This window comes from Tinamus guttatus, unplaced genomic scaffold (assembly GCF_059628265.1).
Source record: "Tinamus guttatus ecotype Peru unplaced genomic scaffold, ASM5962826v1 Tinamus_guttatus_pri_ptg000459l, whole genome shotgun sequence".
In the NCBI taxonomy this organism is placed as follows: Eukaryota; Metazoa; Chordata; class Aves; order Tinamiformes; family Tinamidae; genus Tinamus; species Tinamus guttatus.
In genome coordinates this window covers 7,683,133-7,703,975 of record NW_028288993.1, presented here as the reverse complement: position 1 = coordinate 7,703,975, position 20,843 = coordinate 7,683,133, and the positions used below count along the sequence as shown (strand labels likewise).

Genomic DNA, 20,843 nt, shown 5'->3' with positions numbered 1-20,843 from the left:
TTCTGCTGCTGAGCACAGAAGACCCAAGCCATGGAGGAGCTCCTTCTGAGAGGTCCCTGTCGTAAAACAATCAGCAGAATGAGGAAGATGCTCATTCTCTGTGTTCCTGTCTCATCATTTTTTATATAGTTTTCTTTTCTTGTCTCTCAGGGTCCGCACCTTCCCAAAAGAATCCCACCTTGGTCACGACACAGTCCGTGCCCTGATGTACTATGCCCTGAAGGTCTGGAGCGACATTACCCCGTTGAATTTCCATGAAGTGGCCGGTAACAATGCTGACATCCAGATCGACTTCTCCAAGGCAGATCACAATGACGGTTATCCCTTCGACGGGCCTGGTGGCACCGTCGCTCATGCTTTCTTCCCTGGAGACCACCACACAGCAGGAGACACTCATTTTGATGATGACGAATATTGGACCTTTCGATCATCAGGTATGGAGGCTCCTGTTTGGATCCTCATGCTAAGCTTCTTTTCTATCCGTTTTACAGAGGAGCAGAGTGGAGGTGAGCGCTGAAGTTCAGTAGCTTGTCTTGGCAGATGTGTTACTAGAGATTAAGCCAACAAAGTTGCCCTCTTTGAACTTGGCGGGCCTGATTGCTGTCTGTTCAAGCATAGTGGAAGGAGTTTCCACGTTTCCCTTGTGGGCTCGGATGTGAGGAGAGGACCATAGACTGATGACCTCGAGGAGGGGATTCCCTCCAAACACAGCCAACAGGCAAGGGCAGGAGGCTGATGACAGGAAAGCTGCCCTCTACTGCCAAGGTCTGGAGCTATCTAAGCTTCATCTTTTATTTATTTTGTTCTCTTCCTAGTGATTCAAAAATAACAACTTGGTAGGTGATATAAAAATATCTCCAAGGTTGTCAGTTTGGCTTTAAAATGTCAGGAAGTGCACATCTTGTTCTCTCCTGGTGCTGGGGAAAACAGTACAGGTTATAGAAAAAAAACACCTATTTACAGGTACTGTAAATAATGGTGATCAAGAAAGAAGGAAAATTCTGCAAAAATTCCCCCAGCGCCATAGGCCCAGTGGGGAATGCAAAGCGCTAGGCAGGATCAGCCCGTGACAGCTTCTTTGGGGGCCCTTGCCGTGGGTTGGAGACTGGACTCCATGGAGGTGTCGGCCTTCCAGCCTCACTACCTCCTTCTTTGAGGACTTATGATCTTCCAGCCTCACTACCTCCCTATTTGAGGGCTTGTGATCATGAACTTTGCCACAACCATACTTAAAATTGATCGGAGCTGACAATTGCATACATGCTCAGTCCAGGCTGGACAAGGAGCCCATGCTGTCCAGAGTCACAAAATGCAATCAACAGGTAGTGATTTACGTTTTTATGATGTTTTTATTTCCAGATGCCCATGGGATGGACCTGTTTGCTGTAGCTGTCCATGAATTTGGCCATGCCATTGGCTTGACGCACATCTCTGCCATAGAGTCTATTATGAGACCCTATTATCAAGGTCCAGTGGGAGATCCTTTGAAGTATGACCTGCCTTACGAGGATAAAGTCCGAATCTGGCAACTCTATGGTAAGTTTGTGTCCCTTACCCACCTGTGGCCCATTTCTGCCACAGAATGCACTGGACTAGCTCTTCTCTGTGTGGAGCATGTGGGGAGGATGGTGTTCCCTTCTACTGCTTCTTTGTCTTTGCACATAGGAGTCAGGGAATCGGTGTCCCCCACAGCGAAGCCTGAAGTAAGCAAAGCCGACGACCATCCTGTTCTGCCAGAGTTGCCAGAAAACCGCTCCACTGTCCCGTAAGTCAAGCCCATTTTTGTTTTGCTGTTGTTCATATTTTTGCAAAGGCCATGTAGAAGTAAAAGACCACTTAAGCATTGGGATCTTATCTGCCCACTCCAGCTGTGGTATTTCCCTCTGGACTTCTTAACTGCCTGTAAATACACACACCGAGTACACCTTCCTCCTCCTTATGTCTCCTGAACATCCCGGGGTATATGGAGACTGGCCTGCTGACTCCAAACTGAAGTGGTTAATAGCACCAGTGAGTGACAGTAGCTATTGGTCTGTTAGCTGTTTTTTATCATTCAAGGCATATTCAGAAATTCTGTGTCACTGTGGAATGCTTTGCATTTCCCCAAGGCTCCAAATTTTACCCCTGTGAGTAGAAATTTGTCCCCATCGCCCTTAGGTGAACTCATCCTTGCTGAAATTTTAATCAAACTTCTTCTGCAGTGTCCTGATTTGTGCAAGCATAACTTACCTAAATCTTTCTACCGTGAGCAACTCCCTCATGTACCTGCGGGGGTGAATATTGGAGCAAGTGGACTGAGAGGCTGCCTCCAGCACAGCTTGGGGTTGGCAAAGAACTGCTTGTACTGAGCGCGCTATCAAGCAACCAGAGCACCCTCATTTAGGAAAGCTCTGGATCTAGGTCATTAATAAACGTAGGAGTTACCAATTTGCTTTGCTTCTAGGACAGCAGAAGGGCTAGGAGGGGAAGCGTCCTTTTGACACTGAGTAAATAGGTAGAAGTTAATGGTTGTGCACTTTTTTTTTTTTTTCCTGGTCCCAAGAGTGTCCCAGGTGAGAGCATCAGAGACAGAGCAGGTCACCCAGGGAGGTGCTGGTTTTGTCTCCTCTCTGCCCCTCTGCTGGGCTTGACCTCCCTGGGCCTCAATTCCCGCCCTGCAAAGAGGGGTGAACAACAGCATCCTTCTTTGCAATGTGAAAACATGAAAGCCGGATTGCTGCCACAGCAGTGGGGCCAAAGGAGAATGTAATCTTGAGAAAAACACTGTGCTGTGGTCGCTTCTTCCCATCGGGGCACCTTCTTCTCCCCGCTTTGCCCACCTTGGTGATACACGCGTCTCATTAGTAATGACTAGTGCAGAGACCGTGTCCCAGACGCTGCCCGCTGCCGCAGTGAGAGCTGGTTCTTGCTCTGTGCTGATCCGTGTGGTTGTGATGCCACCTAGGGCTGGCCGAGTTACTGCTGCCAGCCAGGATGGGCTCTGCTAGGTCAGCGACACAGCTCCTAACCTGGAGGCTCTGTATCTGGAGGTCCCTTCCAACCCTAAGCATTCTATGATTCTATGATTCTATGATCTGCCCGACCAGCATGTGCCCAGCCTAAGGGGCCATGTGAATTCGCGCTGTCCTCTAATCTTTCTTGCTGTGCAGCTTCTAAAGGAGCTTGTGCCTATAGCTCTGTATGACCATCGTGTTGGCTGGTGCATGTTGTGAAGGCACCTAGAGAAAAGAGAGAAAAAAATATATGTATTTTTGCCGCTATGGTAGCAGATTGTCATCCCACAATGGCAATGGGGGAGCAGGAAACTCACTCACCTCCAACCCCTTCTTTCTGCCCTGCGTGTGACTGGGAGGCTGCAATGGCTTCAACTGCATATCTGTCACTTTGCTCCTGAAGAGGGTTGTGAAGCTGATCCTACCAACCTCACACAAATCTTCTATCACCAAATTAGATTTATTCTTGCCTGTCATCTGGAGCAGCTTTATTTGTGTAGATTTCCAGCATCCGCTCCTCGTTCTCTATCAATCATCATTTTTCATATGGGTTTCATAGCTCTTTAGGCCCTTCATACTCTATGCTTTTCCCACCCACCTTGTTAAAAGCAACTCAGTATCTCAGCCAGTGACTTGCCAGGTGGCTTCCACTATATACCATGTGGCATCATCTCACCTCCAAGTCTCTCTGCTTAGTGTTTGCTGCTGCCTCACTCTCCAGCTTTGTCACCTCTAGCTGGCTTTTCTGGTCTTAGCGATGTTCCCAACCTCTGGAGCCTGCTGCCTCTTGCTTTTTTATTCACCCAGCATCCTGCTGCTTCAGGGCACCTGGCCAGACCCCAGTGTCCTGCCCCACTGGGGAGCTGGAAGCCAGCACTGCCCTTTGCTATCTCAGCTGGGATGTGTGTGCCCTGTGTCCCTCAGCTCTTCTCCGCAGTGGTCTTGGGTAGCCCAGGTGCTGGCGCAGGCCCCTTCTCACCTGGCTCGTCTCTCCGCAGGCTCTGGAGGGATGTGCCCAACAGATGCAACACTCACTTCGATGCCGTGGCCCAGATCAGAGGAGAGGCTTTCTTCTTCAAAGGTAAGTGACTTCTTTCACCGCTGCTGGTGTCCGTGGTCTTGGTGTGCACGGAGCCCTGCAGTAATGTCCACGTGACACTGGTTTGTAACGCCGCAAGGGCAGTATCGGACCATCTGGAACGTGCGATTAGGATAAATAGGCTCCGGGATCACAGACCCCAGAAAACTACTGGGTCTTGCAGAGCCTGCAGCCCCAGTGATACTTCTCACGGACTGTCAGCACCTTTTGGCCCAAATAAAGGGTGTGAGACCTTTGATCAGTCCCCAAGACTGAGGCCAGGTGCTAAGGAGGTTTTAATGTGCAGAGGGAAATGCCAGGCTCAGCCCTGCCAGGCACCGGGTGATGATGGAGGTGCCAGGGATGTGCGTGAGCACTGACGAGCAACGGGCAGAGACTGTGAGCTGAGGGATGGAGCTGAGCATGGGCTGCTAGGGAGGAGGAGAAAGGACCTGGTGGAGGCATCCAGGTGACTGAACAGTAAATCCCATGCTTCTCTCCATCCAAAGGAAAAAAAAAAAGGAGAAATCCAGTGAAGCTAAAACACAATTTATCTAAAAATGATTAAAAAATATATTCTTTAACACAGAACATAATTAAGCTAAGGAGTCTTCAGCCAGGAGAAATTAAGGGTTTGCCAAGGTTGAGGGGAGTCTAGCGGCTCGCTGGCAGGGTGAGAGCAGAGGAGCTTCTGCGGCTCCGCGGATGAAGGCAGCGCTCGCGCTCCCGCTAACTGCCCAGCGCGCCGTGCTCGGCGCTTTGCCACTTGGAAGTGGCCGTTCTGCTGCAGATCCAGCTCGGCACTTTCCGCTGTGCTGCTCGTTGACCCTTTGCACCCCCCTGCCCAGGAGTTCAAAGCAAAGAACTGAAGTCTGGTACTTGCAATGTGATGTCAAAATCCGGGTTGAGCGGAGGATTGGCAGAACAGCAGCTCTGATGCTTTTTTCCCTGGATGCCTTCGCCTTCCCTCGCCTCCTGCGCGTCCCCGTCTCTGCTGCCGCGTGCTGGGCATCGCTTGCAGACAGCACGCGTGCAGGTACGGAGCCATCTGCTTCTGTGTTAGCAAACAGTTGCTGTCGGGTTCCTCCGGGGTGCCCGGCTGTCTGCAAGGATCCCCCGGTGCTTCCCTGCCGGACGCCACAGGCTTCTCTTCCATCCTTGCAGGATGGAAAAGTGCCCGGCGGGCACTGCTTTACGTTCTTGGCCAAAGTTCAGCTATCCCAAACTGATCCAGCGCAGAAACAGGGAGGAACCAAAAAAAATCAAAGCTAAGAAGAATTCCATCGCAGTGCCTATTTTCTGTATGCAGTTATTTTTACACCCGCTTTCTGCGGGCCAGGATGCCCGGGGTGCCCAGCTGCAGGGGCCCTGGGTCACCCTGCAAGGCTGCGCTAGGGCACGGAGCGCGCGGGGCTGCCCTGGCCCTTGGGAGGCTCCCAAAGCTTCTCCCAGTGCGATGAGACGCGGTGGCTGCTGTTCCCCAGGCTCCCCACTTGCCTTTTGTTCAATGCCACGGCGAGTTCTCCACACTTCCGAATTAGTGTTAAGGAATATAGCGTTAAAGAAAGCCTCAATGCGTCACCCATATAAATGAGATGCGTGAGACAGCAGGACTTTACACTTAGTTTTCATCCTTCTCAGTCTGCTAGCTTGGAGGGTGGTTTGAAATCACACTCTTTAACTTGAAATGAACATGGGTTGGGGTTTTTATTTTTTAATTTGTTGTATTTTTGCATGCTCATAGCAGCACTTCCCTGATGTGTCTGGCTTTGCGTGATGAGTGTCCAAGTTAAGTGCAGCACTTGGGCAAGCAGGCTTGGCCTTAGCAAAACATGAGCGTGGGTAAAGTGGAGTGAAGTGTTAAGAATTCATTGCTACCTCAATTGCTTTTTTTTTTTTTTTTTTTGGCTTAATAGCCTATCAAAAAAAAACCCAACCACCACCAAACTTAACCACCAATCCAGACCATGCCTGACTTTGTAGATTTAGATCTCGCTTGCTCTAGTTGTGCATCCCCTGAGCCCAGTGCTAGAAAATGGCTAAAATATCTAGAGCTCTGGGGCTTTGCTTGTTTTGTCAAACAGCACAGAGCACTTAGAAGTTTAGGTAGGTATCTACTAGAAAGGAAATTATGGCAAACTGTGCTTTGTATTAGAAAACAAGCTGTGCTTTGTATTAGTCTAGTGCGCCTCTAATTAGAAATGCAGAGATCATCTTTATGTAATTACATGTGTTTCCATAGACATACAATGGCCTTCAAGTTTGAATACTATTTTTTTTCATGTCCTTAAAAAGAATCTATAATTATGACAGTCCCTGCCATATTTGAATGCATTATTCAGCTATAGGTTTCAGTCAGATAGAGCAAATATGCAAACTGGAGCAGAAGAACAAGAAAATTATATAAATCCTTATAATTATAATAAAAAACCCTTCCTGCAGATGTTTAAGTGTTGGATTTTTGCCTCCTGCATTATTAGGCTAAGATCCAATTTCCATAAAATTTCGAAAGACCGTCTCACAATCTGCCCGCTCTGGAGAAGGAGCATCTTGAATACAAATTGAAGACTCATCTTTGGTTTCTGTTGCTTATTTCCCTTTGGGAGTTGATACAAACGCAGCTGTAAATAACATGCAATAATTTCTACCAGGCAAAAACTAATACGAGGCCAAGCTGAGAGTGAGACATCTTGCTCTGACCCAGCTCTTGCTGTGGGGGGCTCTCCAGGGAAGACGCAGCATGAAACACACTGCGACAGCTCAGCCTGAGGAGGCTAGAAATAGTAAAGATTGTTGGTTTTCGAGTCACCACTAAAATCATTAAGAAATCCAGCATGAGGTGTCCTTTCCCCACCAGGCCAACCTCTTTCCTTTTCCATACCCCAAACTATGTAAAAATGCCCCCTGCCAAACTCTGCTGTGACAGAGGCCGCAGCAGGGACTGGTGTCTGCCCGTGGCACCAGGAATCGTGTCCCTTTGCAGTCCCTCCAGAGCCCTGTCCCTGCCGTGTCCCTTTGCAGTCCCTCCAGAGCCCTGTCCCTGCACTCACCACACGTCTTTGGATTGCACCCAGGCACCTTGGCTGTGCCTCCTTTTCTGCTTTTCCCCAGTCTTGCTCCGGGAGGGCAGAAGTAGGCATGTTTCTTCCAAGTCTCTCCAAAGGCTGGGCCAAGCTGGTTTAATTTTAGACTCTCCAGTGATTTTTAGACTGTTCTTCCCAATTCCTAGGAAGTTCCCATGCAAAAGCAGCAAGGCAGGAGAGGAGAGACCTCCTCTTGCCATGGGTGATTTGTGGTTCAACACAGGGTGCTCCAGTAATGCCCAGTCTGTCCCTCTAGGCAAGTACTTCTGGAGACTGACTCGCAATAAGCACTTGGTCTCCCTCCAGCCGGCCCAGATCCACCGATTTTGGCGGGGTTTGCCCTTGAATTTGGACAGCGTGGATGCAGTCTATGAGAGAACCAGCGACCACAAGATTGTGTTCTTCAAAGGTGAGAGCAAACACAGGGAAGGGATATTCCCTAGCCCTACTGATGGGTCTGCCCAATTTATAGCTCCGTGCTAAAGTTTGACTTAATGTCATTTCTGGATGATGCACGAGCCAGAAACTGAACAAAACACGGCTGCTGGGAAGGGTGGTCAGAAAAGAGCAGCCAGGGTCCATGAGAAATGGGGCAGACTTCCTGAAAATTTTCTTAAATGAAAAGCTTACTGAAATCTTTGCTTTTCAAGAACAAAATGCAAGCAGAAACCACCCTGCCTCTCCCCTTTCAGAGTTTTGTTTTCTTCCCTCCTTGACTTTTCTCTCGTTTTAATATTTGTGGCCAAGGAGAAAAGAAGGCACAGAGGAGACAAAAATGTAAACCTCGAGAGCAATGGTTTGCTTATTGCATCTCTGTTGTAATTTTCTACTTAAAATAAATGCTATAATCCCCTTATTTAAAAAAAATCCCTTAAATTTCCTTCTGAAAAGCTGGGAAAGAAAGATTAGCTCTTAGCTCCTAAAGAAGTGTCCTGCTAGCATCTTTCGCATGCCCTGAAATCATTCGGGTCTCCCTTTCCCAGGGGTGCAGCTCCCTGGCTATGGACAGACAGACAGACGGGCCTCGTGCCGCTCCGGTCCAGCAGCGCCTGCGTGTGCCACGATTGCCACAGGTGCCACAATTACAGCTGTGCCACAGCTGAGTGGCCACCTGCCCTAAATACAGCCCTCTATAGCCCTGTGTGATGTGTTAGTTAGTGCTGCCTAACTTGTAAAATTAAATTAGAGATTTTCTTTCCAGCCATCAGATACCATCTCGTTCTCTCCTTCCACTTCTATTTCATTGATCCCTGGACAGAAAGTGGAGCCACAGCAATTCCCTGCTGCTGCTGTGTGGGCAGCCTCTTGTAGCTGAAGTGCCTCTTCAAATTTTCAAGAAAATTGAGGGAGGAAAAGCCTGATCCTTAAAGTAGTTTGTGTGATACCCAACAGGGCCCCACAGAGCTGCTGCCTTGTCTCCAGCTCCGCAAGAGGGGTCTGAGAGATGGAAATACTGAACCCGCAGCTAGAGATTTAAGCTGGAATGGAGAGACTGGGGTTCATTTTCCTGTGCAGCCACAGACTGTGGGCTGTGTGACTCTGGGCAAGTCACTCGGTGCTTCATTTTTAGTTGAAAAATATGAATGTATCGGCAGTGCTGTCCTGCCCAGGTGCAGCGCAGCCAGGAACCGCGATGCCAGTTCAATGTGGGGCTGTGCCCTGGGGAGAGGCTGACCCAAAAAAGCAGCTATTGGAGAGATTCCCCACCGGGCTGCTGCCCGTGCTCCGGTGCCAGCAGCTCAGCCCCGAGCGCGGCCGCAGAGGGCCAGACACGGGCCGGGCTGGGCTCAGCTGTGAAACAAACGGGATTTTTGCCACGTGCCTCTTTCCTTTCCTCAGGAGACAGATACTGGGTGTTCAAAGACAACAACGTGGAGGAAGGATATCCCCGGCCCATCTCGGACTTCGGGCTGCCCCTGGGAGGAATCGACGCTGCTTTCTCCTGGGCCCACAATGACAAGACTTATTTCTTTAAGGACAATCTCTACTGGCGCTACGATGACCACGAGCGGCGGATGGATCCCGGGTATCCTTCAGAGACCGCTTTGTGGAAGGGAATTCCCACCCCTCTGGATGATGCCATGAGATGGTCAGATGGTGAGTCCTTATGCTGATTTTTGGGATTTTTTTTAAGAAATTATAAAACAGCACCATTTCCACTTAGAACATAGATCCTTCTGGTCCTTCCTGCATTTATAAACTGCTAAATCCCAGGTGTGCAGACACCTTTAGTTGTCTTACATAGAGTTGAAAAAGAGAGCTAAACTTTGAGTCAAAGCTCCCTGTGCTGCACTCTGCTCACTAAGAGACACTGTAAGTTCAGGTAGACAATAAAAGTATTTTGGGGCCCTAATAATTGGGTTTTATTAAAAGAACACAGTTCATCTTTTTTTTTCTTCCATTTTTTTTTATCCTGATGTATGCTCTTTTGATCTTCACTGTATTTGTTGTAGTTAGATTTTCTGCTAGAGAAATCAGAATGTGGACAAAAATATTTTTAAAGGAAATGTTTTTCCTAGAATTAGGACTGCTGGGACTTTTTTTTTTTTTTTTTTTTCCAGTGGTTAGATTTCTTAGTGGTTTCTGCTCCCTGAAAGACCATGGAAGTTTTACTATAGGAGATGTTTAAAGCTAGAGAGATCCCAGAGAGGAGGTTATCATCATCTTCTAGAGCATCCTACCACCACCACCGTGCTAACAGACGCAAGAAGCGGTGGTCCTGCGCACACCTCTGCTCCCTGAGTTCTGGCTGGGGGTGCACGTGCTCCTGCACTGCCGCACTGGAAGGCTGCCCATCCCGCTAACTTTGCCTTGGCCTTTCGTTTCTTTTCCAGGTGCGAGCTACTTCTTCAGGGGCAAGGAATACTGGAAGGTGCTGGACAGCGGGGCCGAGGCCGAGGCCGGCTACCCGCAGTCCATCGCGCGGGACTGGCTGGTGTGCAGCGACATGCAGGCGGACGCCCCGGAAGCCGCGGGGAGCAGCAGGACCGGGGCGCGCTCCGAACCGGGGCATCACGACGAGAGCCGCTCCGAAAACGGCTACGAGGTCTGTTCCTGCACCTCGTCCTCCGCCTCCCTCCGGGCTCGCCCCGTGCTCAGACTCTCTGCCGGCCTCGTGCTGACGAGCGTGTGGACAGCAGCACTGGTGTGTGCGGCCCTATGACGTCCCCTCACGCGGGCAGGGCGACGTCGCGGTGCTTCGGGGACCACAGGTGGATAAAGTCCCACGATGCTGCACTGTTGCAAGCAGACAGAAACATTCCTAGGAACATACCAGAAAAGGTTTTGAATTCTCCATGAGAAGTGAACAGTGATTGTTTCTTTTCTTTTTAATTTTAGTTTAAAGGTCTAATAACAGATTTTGAGTTCTGCACCTTTTTATTCCCCCATCCAGTTAAAGATGAGAGCAGCCTATAATGTTGAATTTAGAAATGTTCCATGCAGATGTGTTGCTTTGAATGTTTTAAAACTGCAAACAGAGGAGGGAAAAGCTACTGAGAACAGAGCAGCTCCCAGTGAGACGGGGGACGAAAGGCAGCAGGGCTAGGGCAGAGGTGCAGGAGCTGCGCTGACATCCGATGACACGGTGTACGCATCCTATTGGATGTACTAGGTAGAAGGAAACTTGGGCTTCACTAAGATGAACTGCCAGGTGATCATTTTACTATCAAATCTGCTGTGGTAACTGATGTCGAGATAACCTGTATCAGTTCCTATGGGTCAGAAACACCTTTGCCTTTCAGAAGGCGGTGCAGCTTATCTTTGTATCCAGGTCATTTGAATTTAAGAGTTTATCAAATAAACCTTGGCTGCCTACACACAGATGTCACAGTCATCTGCCCCGCCACGTCCGCCGCCTTCTGCAGGTGCTGACAGCCCGGGCCCAGGAGCCGCCGGCCCTCTCCGCAAGCGGCAAACCCGCTGGGTGCAGCCATGCAAATGAGATGCAAATACAGCCGGTCTCATCCGTGCGCGTGAACTTCTCGGCTCTTGGCGTTTCCGTTTCAGGTTGTCTTATGTTTTAGATCAAGATGAATGTCATCCATTCATGACTCTGTTGTGCCTGACTGCACTGTGGAGGATGGGATGGAGTAAGTGAGGGATGCTGCATAGTTAGCCTGAAACTCTTCTTGAAACACAGCCACAATGTAGAGTGACAGAACACCTCTATAGGAACACTCCTGGCCATCCTCTCACTGCTAATCCATTTCCTGAGATATAATTTGGGTGTCTGACAGTCTTTGAGAGGAGTGAGATCCTGTGGAAGGGTCCATGATAGAGCTGTTCCAAAGGCCAAACCAGGGTCATGGGATGTCAAAGAGGAGAAATGGGCAGCAGCTCTGGGACACACTGGGCCTCTCTGCCCGGCTAACTTCATCTCCCCCCATGGCTCTTTGCTGCCTCTCTGTGCCAGAGCCTGGGGGAGACCGGGCACTGATGGCACGCTGAATGTCATGTTGTGTTGGGACCCAGGGCTTCTCTGCTCTCCCAGAACAGAGGGAGATCTGGCCTGTCCAGCTGCAGGGAGGACATGTGGTTACCTGCCAGAGCAGTGCCAAGGGCAGCCCTGCAGCCCGTGCTATCGAGGCTGCCCAAACTCAGCAGCTTAAAGCTGCCTGGGGATGACTCCTGGTGCTGCCATCCCACCCCTGACTCCAGGGCTGAGACACAGAGAGCCAGGGGATGTGATGGGTGACAAGGTTGCTCTCGGGCACAGATGGCCACAGCTCAAAGGCTGTTGCAATCATCACACTGCTGGTGGCTGGAGAAGGTTGGGCTTGGACACGAGCAGGTTGCTGAGGCCGGTGAGCACCTCCCGGGGCTCTGAGCTCCCTGAGGCCACCTGGAGCATGTGGGAAAACCCTTGGTCCCTTCCACCCCTGCTGGCAGGTGGACGGGAAGGACTTCGGCATGACTCTTAGGGTAAAGCCAAGGTACAAATCACCACCCAGAGCTGGTGTACGTAGGCTTAGTGCTCAGAGAGCCTACTTGAGCTTTGGTGGGTTTTCTCCTCAAGCGTGGCCAACTTGGCTTCCTCCTGGGCTGGGGGAAAGGGGCTGCGCTGCTGCAACGCTGCCTGTGCAGCACGAGCAACCACCACCCGTGCGCTCAGCACCCCGATAAGCAGGGTGGGGTATTTACCTTCATCTTGCACAGGGACACGGAGGCTGAGCGCCCCAGATGGCACAACAGGTCTGTGCTGGTCCCCAGGCAGGTGGTGACGCGGGGACCCTGTCCCGCGGCGGGAGCAGCCGCGCACGGGCAGCGCTGGAATTCCCGGCGCCGCCACGCGAGGACAGCAGAGACGGCGGCTCCGCTGCGGCCTCCCGCTGCCTCCGCGTGAGCGCGGCCTCCGCGCGCCCGAACACCGCGGATGCTCCACGGCTGCGCTCCCCGGCACCGACCCGGACACGAATTCCTCTGGACCTACCCAGCATTGCTCTATGGGCTTTTCTCCACAATGCCATTCTTAGTATTAGCTGAAAAGGCTAAATCAAACCAACCCCACCTCAAAAAAAGCCTTGAGCATCATATTCGTATTGCGTGTAGTGCCTTTACTCTGCAGACTGAGTCTGGCTGTTTTCCAAGGATTTCAATCCTCGCGGGACTTGGTGAGGTTATTTCAAACACTTATCCTCTGGAACACGACAGATGGGATTTTAAAGTGAGGGGGCTTTGGCCAACTGAATCCACACATATTTAAAGCTGAAAAACCTCAGCTTATGATAGCCATGTTTGTGGCTGGGGCCAATTCCCATACCTTGGTCGGGGTTTTCCTGGCTTTCCCAAGCCACCTGTCCCCAGGCTCAGACAGCCCATGAGGCCCTTTCTGTTGTATTGCTCAAAAGAAAAACAGAAGGAAAAAACAGAAGGGAACATTCAGCCCATAATCCAAAGGGCTTTCCTAAAAGGCAGGCTCCTGCTTTATTAGGAATGAGATTCTTCACCTTTTCCCAACCCCTGGTTTAGTAAGAAAAGGTGGGTGCACAGCTGGGCTGCAGCAGCGAGGGGCAGGGGTTGGCCCCGTTGCTCAGGTGCAGCTCGTCTGCAAGGTTTGAGCTCGGGCTCCCGGGTGGAGCGACCCTTCCTGTGCGGAGCGTGGTTGGAAGCAGGCAAGTCCCTGAGTGTTCCCAGTCCTGCTGCCTTGTTCTTTCCATTCCTGCGGCCAGGTATGGGATCTGGAGCCAGGTGCTAAGGCAGCGCTGCCCTGGGCAGCAGTCACCTCGGGGATGTCTTGCCTAAGGAAAGGTGGCTGATCCTGGCTCTCTGTGATCCAACAGCTCCCGGTAAGCTCTGTGCTAGGGGGTACTTGCTTTTCCCTGATGTTTCTGGGTCGGACAGCCAGAAGAAAGGAGCAGGTGGTGGAGGATGTGTCCATTGGAGATATCTGGGCTAAGAAGAGGAGTGAGTGTTAAAGCTGGATGGTACCTGGGGGATTCCTGCAGGGATGTGCTCAGGCTGCAACCCGGGAAGCGCAGAGCTGTGCCTGCCTCCTCCGCGGTGGGAGCGATTACTGGCCTTGTAGTACTAACAAAATTACTGCAAGAGCTGCAGAAGCGGTTCCCTGCTCTCCATCTAAACTTTGGGTCTTGGTTAAAAAAATAAAAAAGAGGAAAAAAAAAAAACCCAAACTTCTCACTAGAACTGCCAGCACTAGGTTGCCAGCTCTGTAGTTTCATCCGAGCGGTCTGGGCTTTGTGCTGCTTTCAGTAAGCACGGCTTGGCAGGGGGAGAAGCTGGCCTGCAGCATTAACCGGGACACCTCTTTACTGTGGCAAAGACAAAACTTCACAAGGTTTTTGCAAGGAATTGCTTGAAAATCTATGGGTTGTGCTGCTTGGACTGTAGTGCCTTGTCTTTGGACTTCATGTGAGGAACTGCATGTCCTGGGGAGAGGCCTTTCTGCTCATATCCAACCAGCCAAGTGCTCTGCAGCTGGAAATCTTGCGAGCAAATAGGACTCTTGTGCTTGGGATCAAAGCTGGAGTGAGTTCTTGTCCTCCCTAAAATCTCTTCTTGTTCTGAGGGACAACTGGTGACTGCAGAAGCCTCTCTGGATGCAGGGCCCCTCCACTGAGATTTAAAGAAAATGCTTTTCTTTTTTTCCACATCTGCTGTATTATGGGAATAACCAAGCCGAAAAGATGGTCCCTGGCATGTGCCTTCCCTGGGATCTTGATGGTTACATGGCAATTTGGTGATATCTCCATCTTCTGAAGGACAAAGCCAGTCTGAAGAATGCCTATTCTGTATCTGTGGTGAGTTTTATCTGGAGAAAAAAAAAGAAAATTATGGTGCTGAGTGATCTTCATGTGGAGACTTGCCAATTATCTGTCTTCAAGCACCAAACCCACTTCACATCCGGCAGTTCCTCTGCTCCTGGTACCTCTCCCTCCTCGTCCAAGCTGACTTAGCCGGCAGCTGTCGGCAGCCCCAGAGCATGTGGGTGTCAGCAAGGAGAGCCCTGCGGGACGGGTTTGCTTGTTTTGGAGTTGCCAGGTAATGGAGCAACCCTGGCCAATGAGCACCTGCTGTGACGAAACCATGGCTGCACCTTGATACCCTGCCTTGGAACAGAGCGCCTGAGGAGGGGCTTCCACGGAAGCAGAGGCAACTCTTCGCCCCAATTATTTGCTTTGCTGTGCTAGAACTTATCTGCAATGTCATCACTGTGTTCAATCCCAGGCTCCGACTACTGAATGGCTTGGTGTTTTACAGCAATTACATACTTCAACCTTTTCTCTTTTTCTGTTGTGTTCATCTGCCCTTTCTCCTCCTTTGCTGCCACGAAGCTCTACTCCTCATCACAGATGCACAGGTCAGACTGGAGTCAATCTTTTCTTTGGAAAGAAATCCCGTAAGCTCTGGTGGTTGGAGAGTGATTTGTACCTCTGCTCTTCCTCTCGGCTCACAGTTATCACTAGCTGTGTAGAATCATTGAGTCATTATGATTGGAAAGACCTTCAAGACCATCGAGTTCAACCGTAAACCCTTCAACAACATGCCTGTTAAACCACGTCCCCAAGTGCTTCATCTACGTGTTTCTTGAACATTGCCAGAGACAGAGACTCCAGCCCCTTCACCAGCTTCGTTGCCCTTCTTTGGACACACTCCAGCACCTCAATGCCTTTCTGGTAGTGAGGGGCCCATATCTGAACATGGTCTTCGAGGTGCAGCCTCATCAGGGCTGAGCATGGGGGAACAATCCCTTCCCTGGTCCTGCTGGCTGCACTGTTTCCTCAAGCAGATCAACTCTTCCTCCCAGCTTGGTGTCATCTACAAATTTGCTGAGAATGCACTCGATCCCCTCATCCAGGCTGTTGATAAAGATCTTGGAGAGGACCCGCCCCAACGCTGACCCCTGGGGAACACCGCTCATGACTGGTCGCCGGCTGGATTTAACTCCATTCACCACCACCCTATGGGCCTGGCCATACAGGCAGTTTTTCAACCAGCAAAGAGTACGTCTGTCTAGGCCATGAGCTGCCAGCTTCTCCAGAAGGCAGTGGGAGACTGTGTCAAAGGCCTTACTGAAGTCTAAGTAAAGCATGTCCACAGCCTTCCCTCATCCACTAGGCAGGTCACCTAGTTGTAGAAGATCAGGTTGTTGAGGCAGGACCTGCCTTTGATGAACCCATGTTGGCTGGGCCTGATCCCCTGGTTATCACACACATTGTGTGATCACCCTCAAGATGATCTACTCCATAACTTTCCCCTATATGGAGGTTAGGCTGACAGGTCTGTAGTTTCCCCTCATTTGGGACCTCTCTATTTGACCAGGACTTCTGATAGATGATGGAGAGTGGCTTTTTTTGGCTTAGTTTACAAAAAAACAAACTACAGAATGCTTGGGTTTCACATTTGGCTGCCAGATAACAGCACTGAAGTGTAACCCATGCCTTTGTTAGACTTTTTAAACTGTTAAAGGAATGAAAGCAACAACAGAAACTGTATGGCTTCTGGAGATATACAATACAGAATATAATTTGGTTCTGATTTCCATCTACAGATTTTGCATGTTCAGACATCACCCCAAACTGGAAGCAAAAATAGCAATGGCTCTGCCTTGGCATGTTCTTTCCAAAAAAAATACCTGCTGTTAGGTTGGGCACTCAGCTCTGTCATCCATGAGGTGATAGGAAAGGCCTGTTTCCAAAGCACGGCCTATGGTAGGCACCGGGGGCACGTGCTGGGCCTTACTGTGCTGGGCTGCTGTTCTAGCCAGGTACCATAGTGCAGAGTACCAGGTAGAACAAGCAGCTGTGGTAGAGTCTCAAATCACAGTATATAAATCCATGTCCTAAAGTTACTGATTAGAGTGGGGTATTGGGATTAGGGGCTGAGAGCGAGGACTAGGGCAATGGATTGGGGATGAGAGGGATTGCAGGAAGCTGTAGCAGGAAAATCATTATCTTGTGGGTACTAGGTTTTGTTCACATAAGGACTGCTCTCCCAGCAGGACAGCAGGAGGCCAAGCCTGCATAGGGGCTCTCTCTTAAAGCATGCTCATGGTATAGGTAGAAAACCCTGTGCCTTGGGCCCAGGGTGACTTGGAAGGAGAAACTCGATGTAGATCCTGTCCTAGACTCATAAGAAACACCAATGCCTCATGTAGGCTGCTGAGACTTGAATGAGGGGGCTGGCAGCAGCTTGCCAGGAACGTGTTTCCTTCATCTCAGTTGGCTCTGGAAGGCTTTCATGGAGATGTACGTGCAGGATAAACAAGTGAGATCAGCAAGCCCCTAAGCAAAAGCTGTGCTCGGGCGAGTAGCGTTTTGCAAGGCCCACGCTAATCCGCACAGCACATGCCAAACACTTCCCCGTGTTTATAGGAGTGAAGTCACGTCCCCGTTGGCCTCTGCCGCCGTCGTGGGTGCTGATGGCAGCTGGGCTGCACATCTCGAAGCCCTTCTCCCAGCACACTTGCCAGGGGAGCAGCGCGCTGCTGCCCTAGGATATCTGCCCCTAAATAGCTTTGCTCTGGCAGCACGAGGCCGTGCAGCCTCAGTGTTATTCTTACCCTTCGGGTCACGCAAGGTAGCAGTGACATCATGGAAGAACTTTGCTCTATGCATGCAGCGCAGTTTATCTCGACTCTCGGGCGGTGAGCGCATCCAAACCTCTGTTGTTGTGGAGGGGAACAGTCCCAGCACCTTTGCTCCGCTGTCGCTCGCTGACATGAGTCAATTCTCACTAGCAAAGCATAGTTGCATTTTCCATATGTTGCCAAAGGTGCTCTGGTTATAGTGCTGGGAGTCAGAGCAGGTTTCGTGGCCTCCTGTGGTCCGATGAGCGCCGGGCTCTGTTGGTGCCTTGTTCTACTCATCCCTTTGGTAAAGGCAGAACGAAATAATCCTAGTTGTGTTGGCTGGTGGGGTTACAGGTCCCAGGCAAAGCCATTCAAAGATAACTTGTCTCTTTCCATGAGCATGTGGAGAGTGACACTGATAAGAGGCTGACTTTGCAAGTGCTTGCCAAAAAATGTTGATCCTTTAGTGGTTCTTGTCTTATTCGGTTCTAACAGGAGGCTGTCAAAGAAACATAGGCTTGGCAAACATCCGAAGGGGCCATTTTACAGCCTCCTGTGTCCTTCTCTGCCACATTCCCAAAGCATAAGAGATGCTCCTGGGAGTGCACCAGCTCTTCAATCTCATCCCAAGACTTGTGAGCATGTTAGGATTTAGTATTTGAATTCACGTCTGCTCCCTACTTGCTTTTCTATGTCACTAAGGGCGAAACAAATACTGGAAAACAAATTCCACCAGAAGGCCAAGCTGGTTGTCTGCAACGTGCCCGTGTTTACACAGGCGCTATCTCCACGGTGTTTGGACTCCGCAGGTGTGTGCGTTGGGCTGCCGGGGGTGTAGCCGCACCGCAGAGCGAAAGCGCAACTATCGCTCCTTGTCGGGCACCGCGGCTGTGGCCTCGCTTGAACCCACCGAGGAGACGAGTGCCGAGGACGTGGGGCTCCGGCAGAGGCTCGGGAATGACCGAGCGCGGCTCGGCAGCAGCCGTCCTGCCGGCAGCCTCTCCGCGGCCGGTGGCGGTTGCTGCTCCCGGCTCTGCTGCAGCAGGGCACCCGTTCGTGCAACCGTTGGGGCTGTTTGAACCCCCTTTTCTGCACAGAGTGCCCGAGCTGATGTCCTGCCCTTTGAGGACTAGGTACCTCATCCCAGGCAACTGAGCTCCTCCTGTCTGGGCTTCTACACTGAGCATTCCTCTATTTGCTGTTGGATTCTGTTGCCTTCATTTCTTTCGCTGCTTGCAAGGATGAGTGCCAATGAGGAGTTTTTTCCCTTCCCCTCTCTCTCTCTTTTTTTTTTTCTCTCTCTCTTTTATGCCCTAAAAACCTAAACTCAGCGGTGGACACAGTCCTGTGCCACGTGCTCTAGGTGACCCTGCATGCGCAGAGGGGCTGGGCTAGATAACCTCTAAAGGTCCCTTCCAACCTTAAGGATTCTACGATTCTATGAAAGGAAAGGTAAGGAAAAATGATGAATTAGGGTGTGGTGGACAGTTGGAAAAGTATTAAAAACTGACTCCAGTCTTGCCCTTCAGGTCCACTGCGAGCTCTGTAATTAGACCTGTAGTCTAAACTGGAGAACAGCGGCCCATTCTGCGTTCCTGGCTGCGTCCCGCAGCACCAGCCAGTGCAGCAGCCGCCCGGGGCACAACAGTGTCCCTTGTCCTCCTGCCCCAGCTCGTGTGCCAGCCGCTAACCCCAGCACAGGGCACTGCACTCGGGGGGTTTCTTCTGCATCCTTCTCCGGTGCTCCTGGGCTTCCCTCCATGGGACGGTGCCAGTCGAGCAGACCGATGGGCCGGCACGACAGGTTTGTTTTTCCACAAACTGCTCAAATTGTGCTGGCGCTATCAGTGAAAGCAAGTTTCCGTATGGCCTCTTGGTTTGCAGGTGATAAAGGCCTTATCTGCGTGTGTTTTGGGGACGGGGGAACGTCTTGCATGGATTTGCACAGAGCCAAATGCAAGGTGACCGTGCTGTAATGACTTATCACGACAAACTAGTGCTACACATAACTGCAGCGCGATGTATTGGGTCCTGAGGAGCATCCCAAATGCTGGGGGAGGCAAGACGTGAGTGCAGGTACCCCTGTCTCTGCACCCCGCTGCCGGTGGGGACCAACCAGCTGCCCCAAGGCTGCGGGGCTGCCATGTTCTCCTTGCCCTTGTTCTGAAAGAAAGCTGGAAAAACTGAAGTGTCAATGGGAAAACACAATTATTTTGAAGACTGTTGCTTGTCTTGCTCTTGCCCCTTCGAAGGGGATGTGACTTGCCAGCCTCACCAGGCTGCAGCAGCTGGAGGTCAGCCCAGGTTGGGACTACCTGGATTTTCTGCTCGGATCCGGGACTTTTGGTAGCTGGTTCAGTTCTGCCCACGTGCTGCCAGCACAGGATCTGCTCACTGGCCTTTCTGCCCTGTGCTGCTCTTCAAACAACCATCCTTGATCTATACCCTCATCAGACTCCAGGAAGCAACCAGCCCTGGTGTGATAAAACTTGCCAGACTGGTGCTCCAGCCCCGTGCACGTAGGCAAAGCACCGGGAATAACGTCTGGCTCCGCTCTGCACCGCGCTCGGCTCGTGCCAGGCCCTGTCTCTATTGCTTCTCCAAGCAAAAACAAGCGCCATCTGCTCACGTGTCTGCTGCCTACGAGAGCCTGCCAGGGACAAAGAGAAGTTCAAATATTTGTGTTCACTTGTTACTCTTTCCATTCAGACGGTAAGTGACAAGCTTAAGCAAAACCTACCCGTGCCAACTGCAGGATTTCCAGCACACCGGCCCTGACTTTGCAACCTCACTGAGACGAAACACCTGCAATTAGCAACTGGGTTTAAATCTGGGGGAATGACTGATGAGCATTTCTGAGTTAAGGCCTTAAGGAAAAAAAAAAAAAAAAAAAAAGGGTCACCAGAGTTTCTCTGTGTCTGGTTGAATGCAGGCATGGAAGGCCGAGCCAATATGGTCTGCGCTTCCTCCTTCTTTTGTGTTGATACAGGAGGACAAGGTGAACAGGAATCAAGGCAATGACAGGTATTTTCTCTGACTTGTTATGTTAAAATAGATGCTGCACCCAGGAGCTGAATCTCTGCAATTTGAGACATCCTAAGGAAGTCTGTGTGGCTCTGTCTTGGGGACTCTCCTTGCCTCTTAACTCAGTGACGTTGTTGCTTCAAGAGTACGATTCCGTAATAGGAATCAATATCGGGTGTTTCTGTTGCAGGGACAAGATCGTACTCTGCCTGGATCACTTCTGTGTTGTGTGCTGATGACACTTTGGCTTTAAGCTAAGTTGGGAAGCTTTCCATTCTCTGGCAGGCTACGTGACAGTTTATTTTGCAAATTTGTGCAAAAATGATGTAATCTGCAGTAAAGGCTTGATCTCTGACCAGGTGGCATGTGTCAATAGCCCAGGCTTGGGGAGCTGCACATGTAGTTCCTCGTGTTTTTTTTTTTTTTTTTTCCCTCCTTCTCATGGACTTCAGGCTCTTTAGCCCTGTGGATCCTCTATTACATGTGGGGTGTCACTGCCCTGCCAGCCTGTCCTAGCATCGGTCTGGACAACTTGTTTTGCTTGACAAAGCCTGATTCCCTTCTCAAATTAATGATGGTTCTTCCACTAGTCCCAACAGGTACTTTTTGGCTCAGAAACTTCTTATCAGGAGCTT

The 20,843-nt window shown here is 50.6% G+C and overlaps 1 protein-coding gene across 1 annotated transcript in view; it reads left to right on the top strand.

The window, feature by feature from the left end:
* Positions 1-10,976, top strand: part of MMP17 (matrix metallopeptidase 17) — a 60,241-nt gene extending 49,265 nt beyond the window's left edge. Inside the window, exons 4-10 of the mRNA XM_088532486.1 lie at positions 151-434; positions 1,360-1,536; positions 1,666-1,765; positions 3,992-4,074; positions 7,411-7,563; positions 8,994-9,251; positions 9,989-10,976. Coding sequence (XP_088388612.1) covers positions 151-434; positions 1,360-1,536; positions 1,666-1,765; positions 3,992-4,074; positions 7,411-7,563; positions 8,994-9,251; positions 9,989-10,317 — 1,384 coding nt within the window. The 3' untranslated portion in view covers positions 10,318-10,976. The remainder of the gene's footprint in view (positions 1-150; positions 435-1,359; positions 1,537-1,665; positions 1,766-3,991; positions 4,075-7,410; positions 7,564-8,993; positions 9,252-9,988) is intronic.
* Positions 10,977-20,843: the final 9,867 nt, after the last annotated feature.